The sequence below is a fragment of the Gavialis gangeticus genome, unplaced genomic scaffold, assembly GCF_001723915.1.
Source record: "Gavialis gangeticus isolate Ggan-Ray unplaced genomic scaffold, GavGan_comp1, whole genome shotgun sequence".
Classification (NCBI taxonomy): Eukaryota; Metazoa; Chordata; order Crocodylia; family Gavialidae; genus Gavialis; species Gavialis gangeticus.
In genome coordinates, this window is record NW_017729014.1 from 16,873,751 (window position 1) to 16,892,087 (window position 18,337).

Below are 18,337 nucleotides of genomic sequence, written 5' to 3' on the forward strand. Positions count from 1 at the left end.
GGATCCCAGCATGTTTTCTTTAGAACCATACCTTGCAATCAGGAAAGGTTTTGTTTTTTGTTGTTTTTTTTTTTTTTTTAACCCAAGATATTTTGATTGAAATGTACTGAACTCACTGACCTGTCACTTTTTTTACTTCTTTGGAAACCTCACTGGTCACAGTTTTCCCCATAATCTGGAGGCTTTATTAATGGCTTTTCATGCATGATGTGAAGTATGGGCCATTTTTTCCTTTGCAGCACAGCTTGTAATAAATAGCATCTTACTGTAAAATAACATCATTGAATCAGAGGACTGGAGAGAGAGACACTCAAGGAACATGATGATAAGCTAAACAGATGAATACTCTACATTTGAAAGCTTATCTAAAATGATCCCAACCATACAGTTCGTCCAGTAAAAGAGATCACCTACAAAAATCCTTGCCACTTGCACTGACTTAAATAAAGATTTTTCTCAAAAGAGATCTTAAACTAAAAGTAGAAAACACGCAAACTCATGTACTACACGCAGTTTTTGTGACTGAGTAACAGGCATTTCAGGTTCATGTGTGAGAGCATGAAGGGTGTCCAATCCAGCCACCATTGAAGAGTGTGAAGATATAGATCCGGCTTTAAATGACTGTTAACGAAATATTTAACGATGTTTATGTTTGTGGTGTATTTAGGTTTCAGACACTGTGATGGAGCTTGACAGTTTACAACTCTCAGAACTGTTTTTTTGTTTTTTTTTAAAAATCCAGACCCTGCTAAATCAGGCTGTGGACCAACGATAAACCTGTTTTAAAAAGGAGGAATTTTTTATGATTGTGTCAGCTGATCTGTTAGGTAGAAAACTGAGCTGGGTGGCAGAGTGTTTTTGTGTGTGCTTCTATCCCACAATAAGTGGAAGCTTAACTGGGACAACTACCCTATAATGAAACAACTGTTATGTTCCTGTAATTTAGCTTCTGTGTATTGCAGGATGGAGTGGACGTGCAATTACAGTGGTTCAGCTTGAAGCATAGTCAGTTTAATTGTTTCCTCTGGCCATGCGTTCAGAAAAATAATGCTATGTGATCCAGGTTACGTTCGTAACTTAAAACAACTTTTCTCTGGAAACGTAAGGTTAGGTTCTGAGTCATGATCCTGCAGGCTGATGTAGATTCCACAACACATTCAGCAACCACAAAATTGAGGAACGTTGGGGGTGGCACTTACTTATGAATGAATGAATGTGTTGTATACAGTAGATATTGAAGTGACAAGTGTAGCATAGGAACGTAAAAACAACTGAGTTATTTCTATAATACAATCAAACTATGTGATTGCATTAAGAATGTTTCATCTAGTTTAATATGCCAATCTTTTGCATGTACTTACAGAGGATCATGTCTGCCTGCTGGACTGCATTGTGGTTGATCTGCAGGACATGGACATCTTTGCTGCAGAAAGATATCCCAGGGAGGGTTCTAAGGCTGTGGAGAACAGCGGTACAGATCTCATCTTCCCTTCCTACTTTGTCAGGCAGGCGGGAGGAAACCTCTTAACAGAACCGTTTCGACTGAAACTGAAAGTAGAGAGAAACTTGGACAAGTGAGTTTAATCTGGATAATTTCATACTCGTGACTGAATGCGGATATTGTAAATAAACTCTCCTGTGTTTGAATTACTTTAATCCTCTTCGAAGTACTTTTTCCCTATCCTTTTTTTATTTGTATTTTTAAATATTCCCACTCATGTGAAAAAACCCTCAAAGGCTATAGGTTAAGTTATTATAATAAGAAGTGTTTAACATTATAGATACTTTGCATACAGTTAAGAAACTTCAAATCTAGACGCCAAGAATTTAACTCATCAATCCATTTATAGGCACCTAAATAAGATCCTTCATTTCCAGAGGCACTGAGTATTTGCAGTTGCCATTGACTGAATTTGGAACCATATATGCCATCTTAGAAAAGCACTGTGCAAGTGTCATGAAAATAGGTACCAAAAGTCTAAGCACAGTTTAAGAGCTTTAAAGCTGGGTATACCTTATTTTATGGAAGTTTCTACGTTCATGGGTGTGAGACTTTCCTTTTCTCCTTTTTCCCTCATCAGCAGGACCTCTACTCTTAGATTGACCTTATTAACTTTATTTTTCCACCAAAAGAGTTTTAAATTATTCTCTTCCCCTACTATTTCAAGGCTGCTTGCTCCAGTTCCCCTGTGGTCTACTGTCTTAATCAAGGGCGGGCAATTATTTTGGGCAGAGGGCCTCTTACTGAGTTTCAGAAAGCCATTGAGGGCTGCATGACAGGCAGCCCAGGGAAGATTAATATTAATTTCCTACATTTTTTAGGGGCCCCATAGGCCAGATAGAATGGCCCGGCGGGCCGTATTTTGCCCACCCCTGGTTTTAATGCACCAAGTCTTCTATCACATAGCTTTTAGACTGAATGGAAATGGTCAGGAAGTATTGAGAAGAACTTCTGAGGAGAGAGCTTTCAGCAGCAGCGAGTGTAGGGCCATTTAGAAATTATTCCATGTAAGAGTTCCCATTCACCTCCAATCTTCTGGTGGTCTGCCTCTCTCCCAAGCATAACTTGCTATAGCAACTTCCTCCCTAAACTGTAGACATGGTTAGTATACAAGGTGGATGCTGTTATGCTGTAGTGTTTTAATAAACATAAATGAGCTGTGCATGTGTTCCTCTTTTCTTTTTTTTAATATTTATCTAGAATAGTGGTTTTCAATCGGTGGTCCATAGACCCTTTGTGGTCCACAGACTGTGTATAAGGGCTCCACAAGAGATAACTATGATCGTTCAAAAGTACATGAATACTCACACATACAAATCCAAGGGGCCTATGCCTGTTTAAAATTTCTAAAGGAGTCTGTATCTCCATTTGAATTTTTTAGGGGTCTGCAAATGAGAAAATGTTGAAAAACACTGATTTTAAAAGTATTCAATAACTTTGGTACTTGAAAATTTATTAGTAAAATTTTCAAAATTGCCTGACATGCTAAAGACCCAATGGGCGTATGTAGACAAAATGGGGGCCCTAAATTTGAAGTGGTGGGTTTTTAAAAACACTGCTTTAATTAAGGGCCCTTTTAAACCCCCATGTCATGCACACACCTGAACTTACCTGCCTCTCTGGCAGCGGGGAGGAGAGGGTGAGCTGCCGGTGGGCGGAGCAGTTCCTGGGTTGCTGGGTGGGATTGGTGCTTCCCTCTGCAGTAGCGGCAGCCCCCCCAGGCGGCACCCGCCTGCAGGCACCTGGCTTGGGTGGTCCTGGGAGGCGTCGCAGTCTCCAAGGGAAGCACCGGGCCCCCGCACAGCTCAGACATGCAGGCAGGCACCAACGGCGGGGGGAGAAAAAAAGATCTTGGGCAGAGCTTGCCTTCCTGGGCTGCTGCCAGACTGCCTGCACAGGCAGCCTGCGGAGCCCCTGAGCTGCACAGAGCCCGGTGCTTTGCTCCGTGGCTGTAGGGCAGCAAACTAAAACTCCTCAGCAGTTTTTGCTGCACTCCAAGTCATTTAAGGAATAGTATGCCGCCAAATTTGCTACAGTGGCTGGAATTACTGTGCAATACACCGCCGATACGTGCAGACAGCAACACCATTAAAGCAGTGCAACAGCACTGAACCTGCTTTAAAGTGTCGTGCACACATGCCCCTCATTTAGTTTACACACAGCCAATGCCTTTCAATGGGATTTGAACACCCAAGTTACTTTTGTGCTTTTGAAAATTTTACTCTTTAATGGAATGAACGGGCCAGTGATTTCTCACTTAATTTGTTGCCATCTCTGAGGTGTAAAGATTATCTCCCAGTTTTTCACATCCCCTTGCAATCCATACTTTCTGCTTTATCATAAATGCTGCAGTTCAGTCCGTGAGATGGAATTATTTCTGTCTATGTTAGGTGGTGTGTTTGCATTCCAGGGCAGGAAATATTACAGTTGAAGGGTTGTTTTTTTCCAACCTGTTTTTTTTCTTTTTGTAGGGAAATAAGTCATGCAGTCCCAGACATATCAATTCATGGTAATCTATCGTCAGTCCATTGCTCCCTGGATTTGAGCAAATATAAACTGATTCGAGGGCTTTTAGAGAACAACCTTGGGGAACCTACAGAAGAGTTCATGAGACCCTATGATTTGCAGGATCCAAGAATTCATGTGAGAGAAACTGTGATTTTATGTAACTTAAATTCCATATGGAAACATTTGAGTCCTGTTTGGTTAAGAGTATGCACAAAAATCTTTTCCTATGCTTTGTTAAATGACAAACTGAGTTTTGCTGTTAGGAGGAAGATTTTCTCAGCAGAAGAGTGGCAGGTTTTAAAGTTCTCTCTGTTGATATATTTTGGGAATCCCAAGTCCTTTCACAAGCAATTAGAAGTATAAAAAAGGAAGCATGTTCTTATCAGTTTTGTCACAACATAACCAGTTACTATATTGGTAACTTCCTTTTGTTTAGGTATTTTGTGGCAGGGTCCTGAATATTTCCTGTCTGTAAGGCCCAGCGTCAAATGCAGCAAGACTGGATGGAACGAATGAGCATCTATACACACACTCCAGAGTGGAGGGGGATGCACTTTAATTAAAGCGGTGCTCAATGAGCTTTAGTTAAAGTGGCCCTGCTGCCATTTTGAAACACAGGGACACTGAATACATGCGCCACAGAGGCTGCTGCAGTGTGCTAATTGGCACACTGCAGCAGACTCGATTCATTCGTTGTATTATAACTGTGTACATGGAAAACTAGATGGATCAACAACATTTGACTGTCTTATCTATTCAAGCTAAGTTAGATTAATCGAGTCTGTTCTAATGTGTCAGAGCAGGGGTCCGGCACATGTATAGGTGCCCAGTATGCCTTTGCCCTTATTTTTGGGGAGGAATTGCTACTGACTTCATTATTTCTTCTTTCAACTTTGGGAAGAGAGGGGAGAGATTCTACGTATTACTGTTCCATGGCACAGTTATCGCCTGTCTTCCATGCAGACAAAGCCACATTTTATGACTATGTTCTAGAAAACATGTAGCATGCCCTTTAGATTTTCCAACCATTTGGCGAAGTCCCCACAATACTAACCTGTTGTCCTTTCAGGGTTTGGTGAAACGTGTGGCATGAAGAGTACTGTATTAAGAAATAAACGTTGCATAGGTAACCAAAGGGAGGGAGGTCCTGATAGAAGGTACTTGGAACAATTTGGCACTGTTCTTTTAAAAATGCTAGTCAGCACTGTCCTGGAAACTGATTACATTTATTCTAGCTTTTGGTTATAGTACTGGAATATATTTTTTCTGATGTATGTTAATAAAACTCAATTGAGGAAAAGCTAGAAGACGTAAATGTTCATTAGGAAATCCTAAAATCAAAGATTGGAAATAACCGTGATATTCTATTTTCAGACTGTGCTGAGTGGTGAAGTGTATACCTCTATGACTTTCCTCATAGACATGGTCAATGTGAGTCTGGAACTGATGGATCCAAAAGGAAAAGATGGACGCAGCTCATTAGCTCGGTATGACTGTAGCAGCATTTTTAAAGTAATAACTTTTTTAATGTTTCATTTGTGTGAGAGTTTTTAAAGGATAACGGATTATAGCTTATTGAAATATATAACAGCTTATATATGTGTACAGTATGCACAAGCTGAAGGCAGTCTGAATTACAAGATTTCATGGAAAAGGACCATTTTGCTACTAAAGACCATCACTTAATAGTTAAATTGGCCTACAAAGTTGGAGGCATCAAAAGTGCCCTAACCCCAGCAGGTGTGAATTTTCAGGACTCCTGGCAACCTGATGGGTTCAAGTCATGGGTGAGCTACTTGTGCCTTTATCCTTTCAAAACAAATGCAATAATAGCCAGTTTACGGTACACAGGTTGGCTTTGGGTTTTCACCTTACATATCCTTTCCGCTTCTCTCTTTGATATGCCTATGCAGTGTGCTTATTATATGTCTGCCTAGACCACCTACATTGTAGGCAACTGTATTTCAGTAATGTTAAATGAATTAGACATTGCTTGAATTGTTTTCACTTAAAATTACCTCTATTCTCTATTCTCTATTGTTATGAACTACCATTAATTGTAATATTTATGCAGATGAGCAATATAGTGGTGACAATGTTTGTAGCTGATGCTGGTATTCTTCAAGTTCTCACAAAAAAAATCCTTTGGTTATATTTTCTATATAGGTAAACAATCCAAATGACTGTTAGGAGAAAAATGGTTTGAAAGAGTCCTAGATTAATTATTTTCTTTGCTTTTGTGCGTCAGGTTTGACTTCAAGAAATCCAAGCTGCTTTTTGAGAGTTTTTCAAATCAAGCAAAATCTGTAAATTTGGTTTCCCATTCTATGATGGCCTTTGACACTCGATATCCTGGACAGAAGAGTACTCTCAGTGTACCCAATGTATTCAACTGCATTTTTCAGTCATCAAGGAACACTGCTAATCAAGGAGCAATACAGATTGAGCTGCATTTCAGGTAAGTGAACTTAGGACCTTTTTTTTTCCCCCTTTGTAACATGTCAGGATATGAAATGGATATTGGAAAATAAGTGCCTACAATAGGCAATTACTTTTCTAATATCTCTGGCTTTAATGCAGTAGTTTCTTAATAATGTAAGTAATAAACCCAAAGTTGTTTCTTAAATCTCCTCGTTACCTGTATAAATACTTACTTTGAAATCTGCAAGTGTATATGCATTGATATAGCTAAAGGCATAGGCTCTGATGAACCATTGCATATGACTTGGGGTGAAATCCTGGCCCTGTTGGGATCTCACTGACTTCGGTAAAGTCAGGTTTTCAGTACTGCATCAGCTGGATTTGTATGAGTGGATGAAGAGGTGTGCAATCAAATTTAACCAACCTGTTTGTTTTCTGTCTAGAAGTCATACCTTTAACTAATGATTCAGTGTTATAAATTATATTTATCAACGCCCCCACCCTTCGTTAGATGGCAGCAGTATTACTTCTTCCTTACAAATTCAGATACATGCTTGCACTGTTTAATTGCTTTAAAAAAAGGATTGCCTACCTATTTTGAAGTCTTTAGTCTGTTACAACTTTATTTTAAATTATTCGTATGTGTTATGCACCAGTTAAAATACATTTCCAGTAGATGTCACTCTTGCCTCTTTTCTGGGAGTGAAATGATCTAAAAAGAAGGCGCCTTGTCTACAAAACACAATTGCTGTGCTTCCTGCTGCAAAAGGACATTATTCCTGTAGGTTTTGCTCATCTAATTCTGCTTGAATGCTTGAGAGCATCCTAATTATAAGGTTTTGTCCTGTTCTAATTAGCTGTTGTTCAGAAACTGATAGGAAATTTGATTTGCAGTAACTTGTCATGATCTATATCATGTAAGGAAAATGTATGTAGTTTGACATATCAGCGTCTAGGGTTCTACATCTCTTATCTTCTATGGGTGTTGTGTTGTCTACCTCTGGTTGGAAACCGAAAGTCCACAGGCCAAATCAGACAGGTGGAGCCATTTGTGAGTTTGGGGGGGCTTTGGCAGCATTTAGTAATGGGCTTTAGCAGCAGTCACTTTCTTGTACCGCCGTGGGGAGAAGCACCAGCAGTGGCTGGGTCATAGCACCTACTCACTCACCTATAACCTGAACTGTCTCTCTCTGGGCCACAGCCTAAAAAGGTTGCCAACTGCTGATCTGGCTGGTTAGTGAAGTGGGAAGAGAAGCAACACTCTTATGATGTATTGTGCCTGGTTCTAGACACAGACTTATTGTCTAAAATTGGGCAAAGACAGGTCCCTTGACCTCCATCTTTCAGTCTTTGTAAAAATTTGTATGATCTCTCTGTACAAACGTGCAATTCACTTGTTCATGAAATGCTTTGAGATCTTCTGAAAGTCTCAAGAGCAGTGAAGTATGTTATATTTTAGTTCAGTTTGTGATGCACAAGCTTTTTTGATAGCTGCTTCTTTTTATAAGACTGTAATAGAAATCTGTATAAATTTACTGTACAGGCTCAAGCAGTTAATTGTATTGTAACTGTGTACATGGAAAACAAGGTAGATCAACAATATTTGAGTCAGAATAACCATAGCTGTTTAGCAAGCAGTTATTTCAGAGGTTTTCAAGGGAGACTTATTTGGACCCTAAGGGCATGAACAAATATTGCATTAAAAGCAGGGGAAGATTTATGATGCTTCAGCTGCTCCGCTGCTTTGTATGTCTGCTCCTATGCTCCATTTGTTTGTCTATTCTTAACCTGCCATTTAGATGGATCAAAGGGTATTTTTCATATTAAGATCTTTAGTTTTGGTCAAATCATATTCTAGGAAATATGTTTTGATATTTCAGGAATTTTAGCTTTAATTAAAAATGTTTCAGAGCATGAGGACAGAGACACGCACATTATACTTTTTTGAGTGCCGAGTATATACTTGGCACTAGACAGAAGCTTTTGCGAGGCTTGCTAATAGTGTTGTAGTGGCTTCTGCCATTGGAAGTATCCCAGAAAGCCAAGGAAAGCTAAAGGATTTTACTTAGGAAATAGTACATAGACATTGCATCTCACAGAGGAATTACAGCTCTCTAGGGATTTTTGTTGTTTAGACTCTGTCTGATATAAAATTGATTCATGGCATTTGAATATTGTAATATTTTTTCCAGTTAACATGACCAAACCACAATGGGCATTCCAGATGATGAAGTCAGATTTTTTTCTATCCCTTTAATCAGATATTCAAAACATGTTGCTAGAAGTTCTGTAAGGGTAGAATTTTTTTTTTTTTTTCAAGTGACAGCACCCGCCTGTGATATGAAATGCAGTCAGGGTGTGAGAGGAGACCTGCTATATGTCCAGTCCTTTTGAGAGGCACTGAGCTAGGTTGAAATTTTCATATACGGTAACACCCAAATTTGATACTGAACAGATGTCAAAAAGTAACATTATATTCTAAAAGTTAACATCACATATAACATGAGTACGGACTGTTTTCAAGGTGGTAAAAGTGATTATATAGTATATGAGGACATTTTGGCTCTTCTGTTAAGATTTTTGTTCCTTGTGTATTTTGATGGCATGCAAAGTCTTTTGGTCTTTCGTCTCAGGTTTGTGTGTGCGCGCGGTAAGCCGACACATCTAGGTTTTTCAAAGAGCTGTAGAATCTGTTAAGAATCCCAAAAGACCATTTGCAAGTTAATTATATTTGCACAAGGTAAATTAATATTACTCGCTACCCTGGGAATGTAATATCAAAGTCAGTGTGGAAGGTTAGGTGCCAGAACTGGCAAGAGATTTTGAGGCATATTCTGAAAGGCCTTTATTCTCTTTGACTAGATCTACTAAGGATTCCTCCTGCTTCACAGTTGTTCTGAACAACCTCCGTGTGTTTTTAATATTTGATTGGCTGTTCCTTGTTCATGACTTTCTACATACTCCAAGTGATTTTAAGAAGCAGGACACTGTCACACCTTCTCAACAGCGCAGTTACAGCAGTGAAACAACTGTCCTTCCAAAAGCAGTGAAGAGTGGAGTAGTTACAAAACGTTCTTCACTCCAGGTGTCTAATGAAAAGCAGCTGGAAGTCAGGATTAATGTAACAGGTAAATACATGCTGCTTTCTGCATACAGAAAGAATAGGCAGTTTGCCATTAGGAGCTCTCTGGTTTAAATATAACAGAATAATGTTGAAGCAATAAAATATCAGGTGGTAGAGGAGCAAATGATAAAAAACCTCTATTGCTCTCTTAAAAATGTTTAAAAATAATGTTCCTTCATGCTTAAGTATGTGCCATTTATTTTGGTTAGGCACTGAATTTGTGGTGGTTGAGGACATGTCATGCTTTGATACCAATGCAATTATTCTGAAAGGGACTACTGTTCTCACTTACAAGCCCAAATTGCTGGATCGTCCTTTCTCTGGCAGCTTTTTTGGTATTGAGGTAAGAAGAAACAATTCTGGTTTTATAAAGCGTTTAGTCAAACACTTGGTCAGTTCAGTAATGTGCCCTGTTAAAACCTAAATATGAAAGATTTCACAGTGGAATACTTTGCCGTTTGCTCTGTTTTTCCAGACTTCTGTCTGACTCTGTCAGATTTCCTTAGTCTCATGGTAGTACAAAAATGGTTTCTGCTTTGCTTCTGCCACCATGTTTAAGTAATTAGTTAAAACTTCAGAACACTGTTAGTCAAGTATATTTTCTAAGTGTCTTCACCTCCATACGTTAACTTGCATAGCGCTGATGACTGAAATGAAACTGCTCGATTATTTTTTTTTTCCAGGTTGGAGACAACATTCTGGGCAATGCCTTTGATAAAATTAATTTATGCCTGTGGAAACTTTACTTCTGAGCAACAGTGTGTATTATAATTGTGTAATACTTAACTCATGCATCCTTAGTCTTCATGTTAACTTCTTTTAATATAGATGGAAATTATTAGCCATACAGTAGCACTAAGTCTAACTATCCACCATGGAATAAAAAAACACCCTTTGGATTTAAAGCTTGGTGTTCGATTTCTCAAAATGAGGGTCCTGACTGTGGTTGCACTTCAAAACATTTTTGAAAAATTTCCATTTATTCATCTTATAAATGGTACTTAATGAAGTATTTGAGATTTTCAGATTTGAAGTCTGAAAAGAAAGTCCATGTCAGTCTAATAGTTTCCTTTGTGATAATGATAAAAGTACTGAAACACTAAATTACTGAGTGGTTAATGAAAGCCTTTCTCCTTTAGGCCACCAGTTCAACTCCAGCTCAGGAGTGATAATTAGTATCTGATGGCTTTATAATGGCATGCTTGAAATCTGTTTTTCCATCTATTTTATCCATCAACAGAAAAGCTACCACTGCAATTAAGAGTAATTGAATAATGTACTGATATTTCCAGTAGGGTCTGAGAAGTGAACGGGTCATGAAGACTGATCCGTTCTACTGTTTCTTGTCCTCCATTCTCAGTGGTAGCTTTTTCTCAAGTATGGGTGAAGCACTGTGGGGAAGCCTGCCTTGCCAGTCTGTTATGTTTTGTGGGTGACATAAATGTCCGAGGCAGTGACTCTCAACCAGGGTGCTGTGGCACCGTAGGATGCTTCGATCCTTTCGAGGGTTCTGCGAGGTGCCGTGCAATGACACCCCTGTTAGGTGTGCAGATATGATTTACAAGATTAACTCAGAGATTTCAAATAAGAATCCAGCATCAAAAACATTCTGGTTTGTTGTTGTCTTCCTGAGTTTTTGCAAAAAAATTGCTCTGTTACTTTTTTTGCAATCAAAAAATGAGTGAAAGTTTAGAGTTAGCATTTTCCAAGGGGTGCCATGAGTCTAAAAAGATTGAGAACCACTGGTCTAAAGGCCTCAGTCGAATACCTTTCCTAAATTTAGGCAAAAGTATTTAATTGACAGTTTGACAAAGACCTTAGTTTGTATGACATGCATTTTTACAAAACTGTCAGTGGATTTAAGGATGAAGTAATAGGAAAGGGGTTTCTTAACACTAATATATTTGGGAAAGCCTTCTTGGTTTGTTTCATCTGCTTGTTCCCTTTCTAAATGGTGATCCCCAGAAAGAGACTTTGCAAGGTTCACTGTGGCAGCAGAAGCAGAAAAATACACTGTGTGTGCAGTCTTTGATTTTTCTTTCCCTTTTCCCCCCCACCCTAACTCGTCCACCTTTCAATCATTTTAGGTGTTTTCATGCCGCTTGGGAAATGAGCAAGACACTGCACTGTCCATAATTGATCCTGTACAAATTCAGATGGAACTGGTTGGGAATTCTGCATACCCAAGTGGTTCAGGATTGCTGGATGCCTTCAATAGTGAGGATTTTCCACCAGTTCTAGAGGTATTACCAAGAATATAAATGAAAAAAATTGTCAATCTAAAAATATTTAGGCTGATGCTGGAGACTCCAAAACGGTGCTTTTTCACATAGCTAAGAAAAGGATAAGGCAATTCTTTAAAATTATATTTGTTTTAAACAGGCACATGGACATTATTTTGGTGGTAAGAAAGGAGTGATTTCTCATGGTGTTTTTTAATTATTAGATATATTTATTAAAGAGAAGAAGAACAACAGCAACAATCCGTTACTGCAAAAACACAAAGCTGTGACTTAGATTCCCTGTGGTAACTTTCTGGTGTATGATCATATCTTAAAGTACTTTCTTTTGTAAGTCGACTTGTTATCATGGCTTGTTTAAAAAATACATTTAGAGATATTATTTTTCCCCTTAAGCAAGCAAGCAAGCAAGCAGTCCACCCCTGGTTTGAGATTTTAAAATAAATGTTACCGAACTTCTCCTTTACTGAAAGATCTGCATGCACAAATGGTTTATCCTGTAGTTGATGGCCTGAGGCCTTTTAAAGTTTATGGATTATTGGTTAATTACAGAAACTTGGCAGTTTTAACCATCTCATCTATTGTAGCTTTCCTCCTAGAAATGTGTTGCTACAAGATACAGTATGCAAAAATTACACAAATAGAATAAAAATGGTAACATAAAACTTTAATCATACCAATTTTTGTTTCATTTAGATTCAGTTGCAAGCATTGGACATCAGACTGTCTTACAATGATGTCCAGCTGTTTTTGGCCATTGCAAAGTCCATCCCTCAGCAAACTAGTGCTGCCGTGCCTGACTCTTCCATCTCAGATGCTGAGAGTGCTGCTAGTAATCTTTCCAGTTCATCTTGGGCAAATGAGACCTCATCATCAACATTTGAAAGCAGAGAGGCATCTAAACACACATTAGATCCTGTTCTTGGTATGCCTTTAACTATTAGACCAAAACCATTTTCCATGCTATAAGGAGACTTCTGTGAGAAAAGCTGGATGTAATGTTTAACAGCAGATGCTTGTAGCTTGGTTATATGAAATCTGTATTTCATCAGTTTAGGTATGCATATGATATTGTTAGATCGTCAGTCTGCTTCTGTTATGAAAATAGATTACTTAATTTTAGTTTATACTTGACTTGAATCAGGATTGCCTATCTTGATACATTAGCAGGATGCAGTAATGCTTAGGTAAGAAACAGTACAAGGGAAGTGATGTTACTTTAAATTGTTTAAGTAAATGAAACATTGGCCTTCCCTACTCCACTAGCAAGCTTTTATTGACGTTAGGCTTTGCAAATGATTAAAATGCATGTGCAGTTGTAACTTGCCAAAAATAATGCGATATACAAGACTGAAAATGGCTATACCTTCTTCACTGTTATGTAGGCAAAATAGAACTGAAAATAGATGAGGAATCATTCACTGCATTAAAGGGTTTAACATATGGATCCAAGAACAGTTAGTCCAAACTCTAATTAAGTGCCTGTTCATATGCCTAAGGCAGTTAGTTGATTTTTAGCCTGGTCTAAAATACAAAACATTAAACAAGTTGTGCTGTTTGGACTGAAGCATCCCTGAATCCTTTATACTTTTTTAAAAAATAGAAGTACTTGGGGCTCTTAGAATTAGATCCATTTTTAAACAAGAGGACATCACATTTTTAAAATGAAAGCAGGTAGAGCAACTACTTTATAGAGACTAATGCTTGACTTAATTACAGAGGTACAGCTGGCTCGACTTCAGGAACTGGGATTTAGCATGCATGACTGTCGCAAAGCACTTCTAATTTGCCAAGGTAATTTCAGATTTGTTTTATATGTAGTTTTAGTATTGATCATGGTTTCCTGTCTTGGTACAGTGGAACAGTCAGACTAGCAGTTACTTGAGATGTAGACAAGTGCCCTCTACCTATTCTTCTACCCTTCTGTCACCAAAATAAGGTTTATATCTACTTCCTTCAAATACTTTTATTTTATGCCCTGTTACTATTTATATCTTGAACTGTGTTCTCTCTGATGTGTTTGTTGATTTAAAAGTTTGCTTCTCTGAAAAATATGTCTCACTTTAAGCATGATATACTTCTCTGCCGTGCTGTAGCAATCCCTCAACACTGATCACTGTTTTGCTGTAGTTGTATATGGATTATCCTCCTTCTCATTTACAGGTACTCAGATTTTAATCCAACAGAATGCTGTATTGCTCCCTAAAGATATAACGATAGTCTTCATGAATATGAAGTTATTTCCTAATTGTAACTTTCCTTATTTTCCTGACATTAAACACCACTTTAGTCATTTGTTTTTGGGTTTTGTAGGGAATTGGTTTAATTGCTTTGTATAAATACTTTTTCCATCAAACACATATTAAGTAAATGGGTTTTTTGGGGGGGTTTTTGCTTATCTTTTAAGGCCAGTTGAAAAAAGCAGCAAGTTGGTTGTTTAAGAATGCCGAACCTTTGAAATCCATTTCACCAGCCTCTCATCGAGATAGCCAGGGAGCTGTGCCAGTTCAGTTTGTTTCTGGAGTGGAGATTAAAGCAGAAAGCATATGCATTTGTTTTATTGATGACTGCATGGACTGTGATGTTCCTTTGGCCGAGTTAACCTTTTCACGTGAGTTTCTTGCTTGCTTAATTGTCTTTTTAATCACTTATGTGATTGAAACAGTGGTTGGCAACATTTTCTAGCAGTGAACCAGAATCACCGGGTTTGGGTCCGAGGCATACTGATGTTAAATCCTGGCCGCCACTACTACTGAAGCTGATTTTCTCTGCCCATGTTGCAGTCAGGTAGCAGAGTACTTCAGTGCTTGAATGTCCTCTGAAGCCTCCAGATCCATGGCTGGATCCAGTGGCCCAACAGCCCAGATCTGGCCAATTGCTGATTTCTGATTTTAAAGAATCCTTCAGTGCCTGTTGCTGTATATGTTTCTAGTCTGCATTTCAGTCTGGTAGCACCAAAAAGATTTTTTTAAAAGAATATTTTTTGTGTACTTTCTCTGCAAAGTAAATATAATTGAACAAATATGTTCACTGTAACCGAAGAATGGGTGGTGAACATAAAATGGTATTAGTCTGGATAGTGGTTGGGTCTAATACAGATCAGGGCTGTTTGTAGGTCTAATACAGGGCTGTTTGTGTTAAACAGTGAACAAGGGCATTGGAAGTTACTACTCCCCCTTTTGCTGCCTTCCCTCCTCCCTGTTTCTGAACTCAAAATGCGTTCTTTGTGAAAATGTGATTTTTGGTGTTCACTAAGGACCGCCCACCTTTGAATAAAAGCCAAGGAGTCAGGGTTTTAATATAGGGTTTTTTTTTTCCCCCTGTTAATTTTCTGTTTGCATTAGTAGGTTCTCTAATATAAAGTCTGACAGAAGGATGTGGGAGGCTGTGTTCTATTAAGAGGTAGATAATTAAGCCTTTATTAAGGAAGGAAGCTGGATAACTGTTTATCTAGACTTCTGGCAAAAGCTACTCAAGTATTTTATGCGTAGATTGCACAGAGGAAAGAGAAAAGAACATTTTCCACATTAAAATAACTTGTAATTAAATCCTTTGGGATATTACCTTGCAGGGTTTATAATGTTTACTTGCTTTCTGATCACAGGTCCAGGACAGAACTTTGGGAAGTTTATAGGCACTGATAGCATTTGTACTGGTCTCCCTGAAGTGTTTCTAGCTCTCGAACTTCAAGAGATAGTGGACCTTAAAATTATCTCGTGGCGACTACCACTTTGTGTAGTTTTCCTTCTCTTCTGTTGCACCAGACTTCTAGCATCAGCAACCTGCAAGATAGATTAAAGATAGAGAAAAATGATTTGTGGTGATTGAAATTCAGCGTTCCTAGTTATGTTCAGATGACATTTATTCATGGTGTTTGAATCCAACAGTGTTGCTAAGTTCATGATAGCTGAAAAAGGGAATGGAAAGATTGTAGTGAGATGCAAACAGTTTTTTTTGTATTGTTGCTGGACCATTGGCGAGCAGTCTGCTCTCACAATTTACCAGTGGCCTGCCATACTTATTATTATTATGTTTTTGCCATGCTTGACCCAAGAAATTGCTTACTCGCCCCTGAAATTTAACAGCTGTCTAGTCACAGAGGTTTTGTATCTGAATCATAGTGGTTTTTGGTTTTGATGTCTTTATGGGAATCGAGGAATTTCTTAATGATTTACTGGAGTTGTATATTTTATCAGTTTCAGTTTAAATGTACCTGGCAACTTGACAGTAATGAGATTCGTTTTGTGCGTGTAGGAGATACCAAATGCAGGTTAAAAGTCAGAGGTCAGGACCATGTCTGCTTCTTTCTGTACAGCATGTAGCATTATGGCATACTTGTCGTGATTTGAACCCTGGAGTGCTTCAATGCAAAAAAGAATTGTACAGCTCATTATTTTGTTTAAAGAGCACTGTTAGATATTTTTATGCTATTCAGAAAAAAACCTATCCATTTCTTGTCAATGTCTCCTTGAAGGAAGGCCTCAGTCATACTTCTCTTGCAGTAGTATAATGTTCACTTCTGTTACAGGTTTGAATTTTCTCCAGCATGTGAGAGCCAACCCTGAAGGCTATGCTCAGTTTACACTCTCTGGAGATTATTATAACCGTGAGCTTTCGGGTAAATATAAAATATATGCATGTATATATTATTGTAGGATTTGGAAAGCGGTCTTGCATACTTTAGTAGTCTGGACTTCACTCAACATAATATGTATTTAAGGGGTAGGGTTGTTGCATCAGCCTGTGGTCTGTAAAGAAGAAGAAAAGCTTAACTTAAATGCATATGACAGAAACAGAAATTTAAAGGGATTGCGTTGACACAAATATCATCGTATCAGTATCCTTTATTATCCTGTATTTGTTACTTTTTAAAATTAAAATCTCTTCCTTGCTATTTTATGTTTGCTTTCCATTTTGGTTGTTAATTCTTTTGTTCAATCCCATTTGTCCTTTTTTAAATACAAGGACTATGAGAGCATCCAAGTAGATTTAAAATCTGCAAAAGGCAAGGATTCTTGTGGGTAATATCTTTTATTGGACCAACTGCATGGTTAGGGTGGACATAGGCAAGCTTTCAGGTATTACAGTACACTTCCTCAAGCCTCTGGGAGAGATGCAGACAAAGCAGAGTTAGGTAGCTGATGGAACAAAAAATAATCCGTTTAACCCATTTAAAAAAAGCACATTTTAATCCTGATAAAAGGGAACTGGGGCTGAACTTTTATATGGGAAATGAGACCGTTATAGTCTTTTTAGATGAGATTCCTCAAAACAGTGTCTAGGAGCTGTCATGGTTTAGTGCCTTGGCCCTGCACACTGCATGTAGCCTGTGGACTGGACCTGGCGCTGCACACAGCATAGAGTCTGCATGTAGCACCCTGCTAGACCAGCTCTGCAGATTGCCTCTGGGGCCTGTCCAGATCAGGCCATGCCAGAACCGGCATAAAGGGCTGGGCTGGATGGGCACCGCATGGATCATGCATCCCCTGTGTTGCATGCAGAACGTGCAGTCAGTCCAGCCCCACACTCTGCATGTGCTGGCCCCAGAGTCTGCTGTGCACAGGGCTGGTATGGGGCACACAACAAGGGGCCTACAGCATACCCCTTGTGCTGCCTGCAGTGCCAGGTCCTGCTCATGTGTAGTGCGTAGCACATGCCTCAGGCCAGTGACAGGTGCACAGATGAGCTTTAGGGCTGGTGTCTGCTGTGTGTGGTGCGTAGGCTGGACCCCACACCTTGGGTGCTGCACAAGGACCCGCAGACTTGGGTGGGACCCAGTGCCCCTCATCCTTCCCATTGGGCTTGGGTAAGTTTGATACCCCTAGTTTAGTGTGTAAGTGCACCACTGGCAGAGAGAGGGGACAAGATTTTGGGTCTACAAAATCTGATTTCTTAATGTGTCAGCAGGAAGGACATCTTTTGGAATAAATTGGCAATGATAAAGCAATTATTTATCTTAGCAAACCAGAATAAACTGTTTCTGTGCTGTTTTTGCCATGTATCTTAAATCCTTCTGTTTCATGACAGTATCCATAAATATTTGCCGCCAAATTCTCTGTTGTTGTACAGAATCCTATTGAAATTAATTTACACTCATACTATTACTGAATTTTGTTTGAAGCTGTTAGTTCTTTCTAGTACTTGCCTTTATAACAGCACTTGATATTTGCTATGTTTCTCCTGTTTTGAACAACTTTCTACTATTTGGGAATATGCTCAGCTGGCTGAGTGTATATATAAAGTTCATCTTGAATGCTGATTGAAAACAAAGGGCCTTTTCATGAGGGTTTGTCTTTAGTGGGAACTTTGTACATAAGCCACTTTCCAATATGTGCTGCATAAGTCTGTCTAATAGATGTAACACTTTTGATATTGTTCTAAGGTTGGGAACCATTCATTGAACCATGGCCATGTTCAGTGTCGTGGCAACAACAGGCAGCCAGCCGCCTACATCCTTCTCGACTAAAGCTGGAAGTGAAAGCCAGACATCGTTTAGATATCAACGTTACATCTGTGTTGTTAGGTGCGTACGAGAGCACTCTT

The 18,337-nt window shown here is 38.9% G+C and overlaps 1 protein-coding gene across 5 annotated transcripts in view; it reads left to right on the forward strand.

Moving 5' to 3' along the window:
• The window catches only part of VPS13D (vacuolar protein sorting 13 homolog D), a 209,533-nt gene that overhangs the window by 49,075 nt on the left and 142,121 nt on the right, over positions 1-18,337 (forward strand). For all 5 annotated transcript variants that reach the window (XM_019511864.1, XM_019511868.1, XM_019511865.1 and 2 more), the window contains exons 27-38: positions 1,364-1,574; positions 3,973-4,144; positions 5,384-5,496; positions 6,258-6,467; positions 9,293-9,558; positions 9,764-9,897; positions 11,642-11,797; positions 12,491-12,719; positions 13,514-13,588; positions 14,202-14,405; positions 16,323-16,412; positions 18,177-18,317. In XM_019511864.1, the coding sequence (XP_019367409.1) occupies positions 1,364-1,574; positions 3,973-4,144; positions 5,384-5,496; positions 6,258-6,467; positions 9,293-9,558; positions 9,764-9,897; positions 11,642-11,797; positions 12,491-12,719; positions 13,514-13,588; positions 14,202-14,405; positions 16,323-16,412; positions 18,177-18,317 (2,001 nt within the window). The remainder of the gene's footprint in view (positions 1-1,363; positions 1,575-3,972; positions 4,145-5,383; positions 5,497-6,257; positions 6,468-9,292; positions 9,559-9,763; positions 9,898-11,641; positions 11,798-12,490; positions 12,720-13,513; positions 13,589-14,201; positions 14,406-16,322; positions 16,413-18,176; positions 18,318-18,337) is intronic.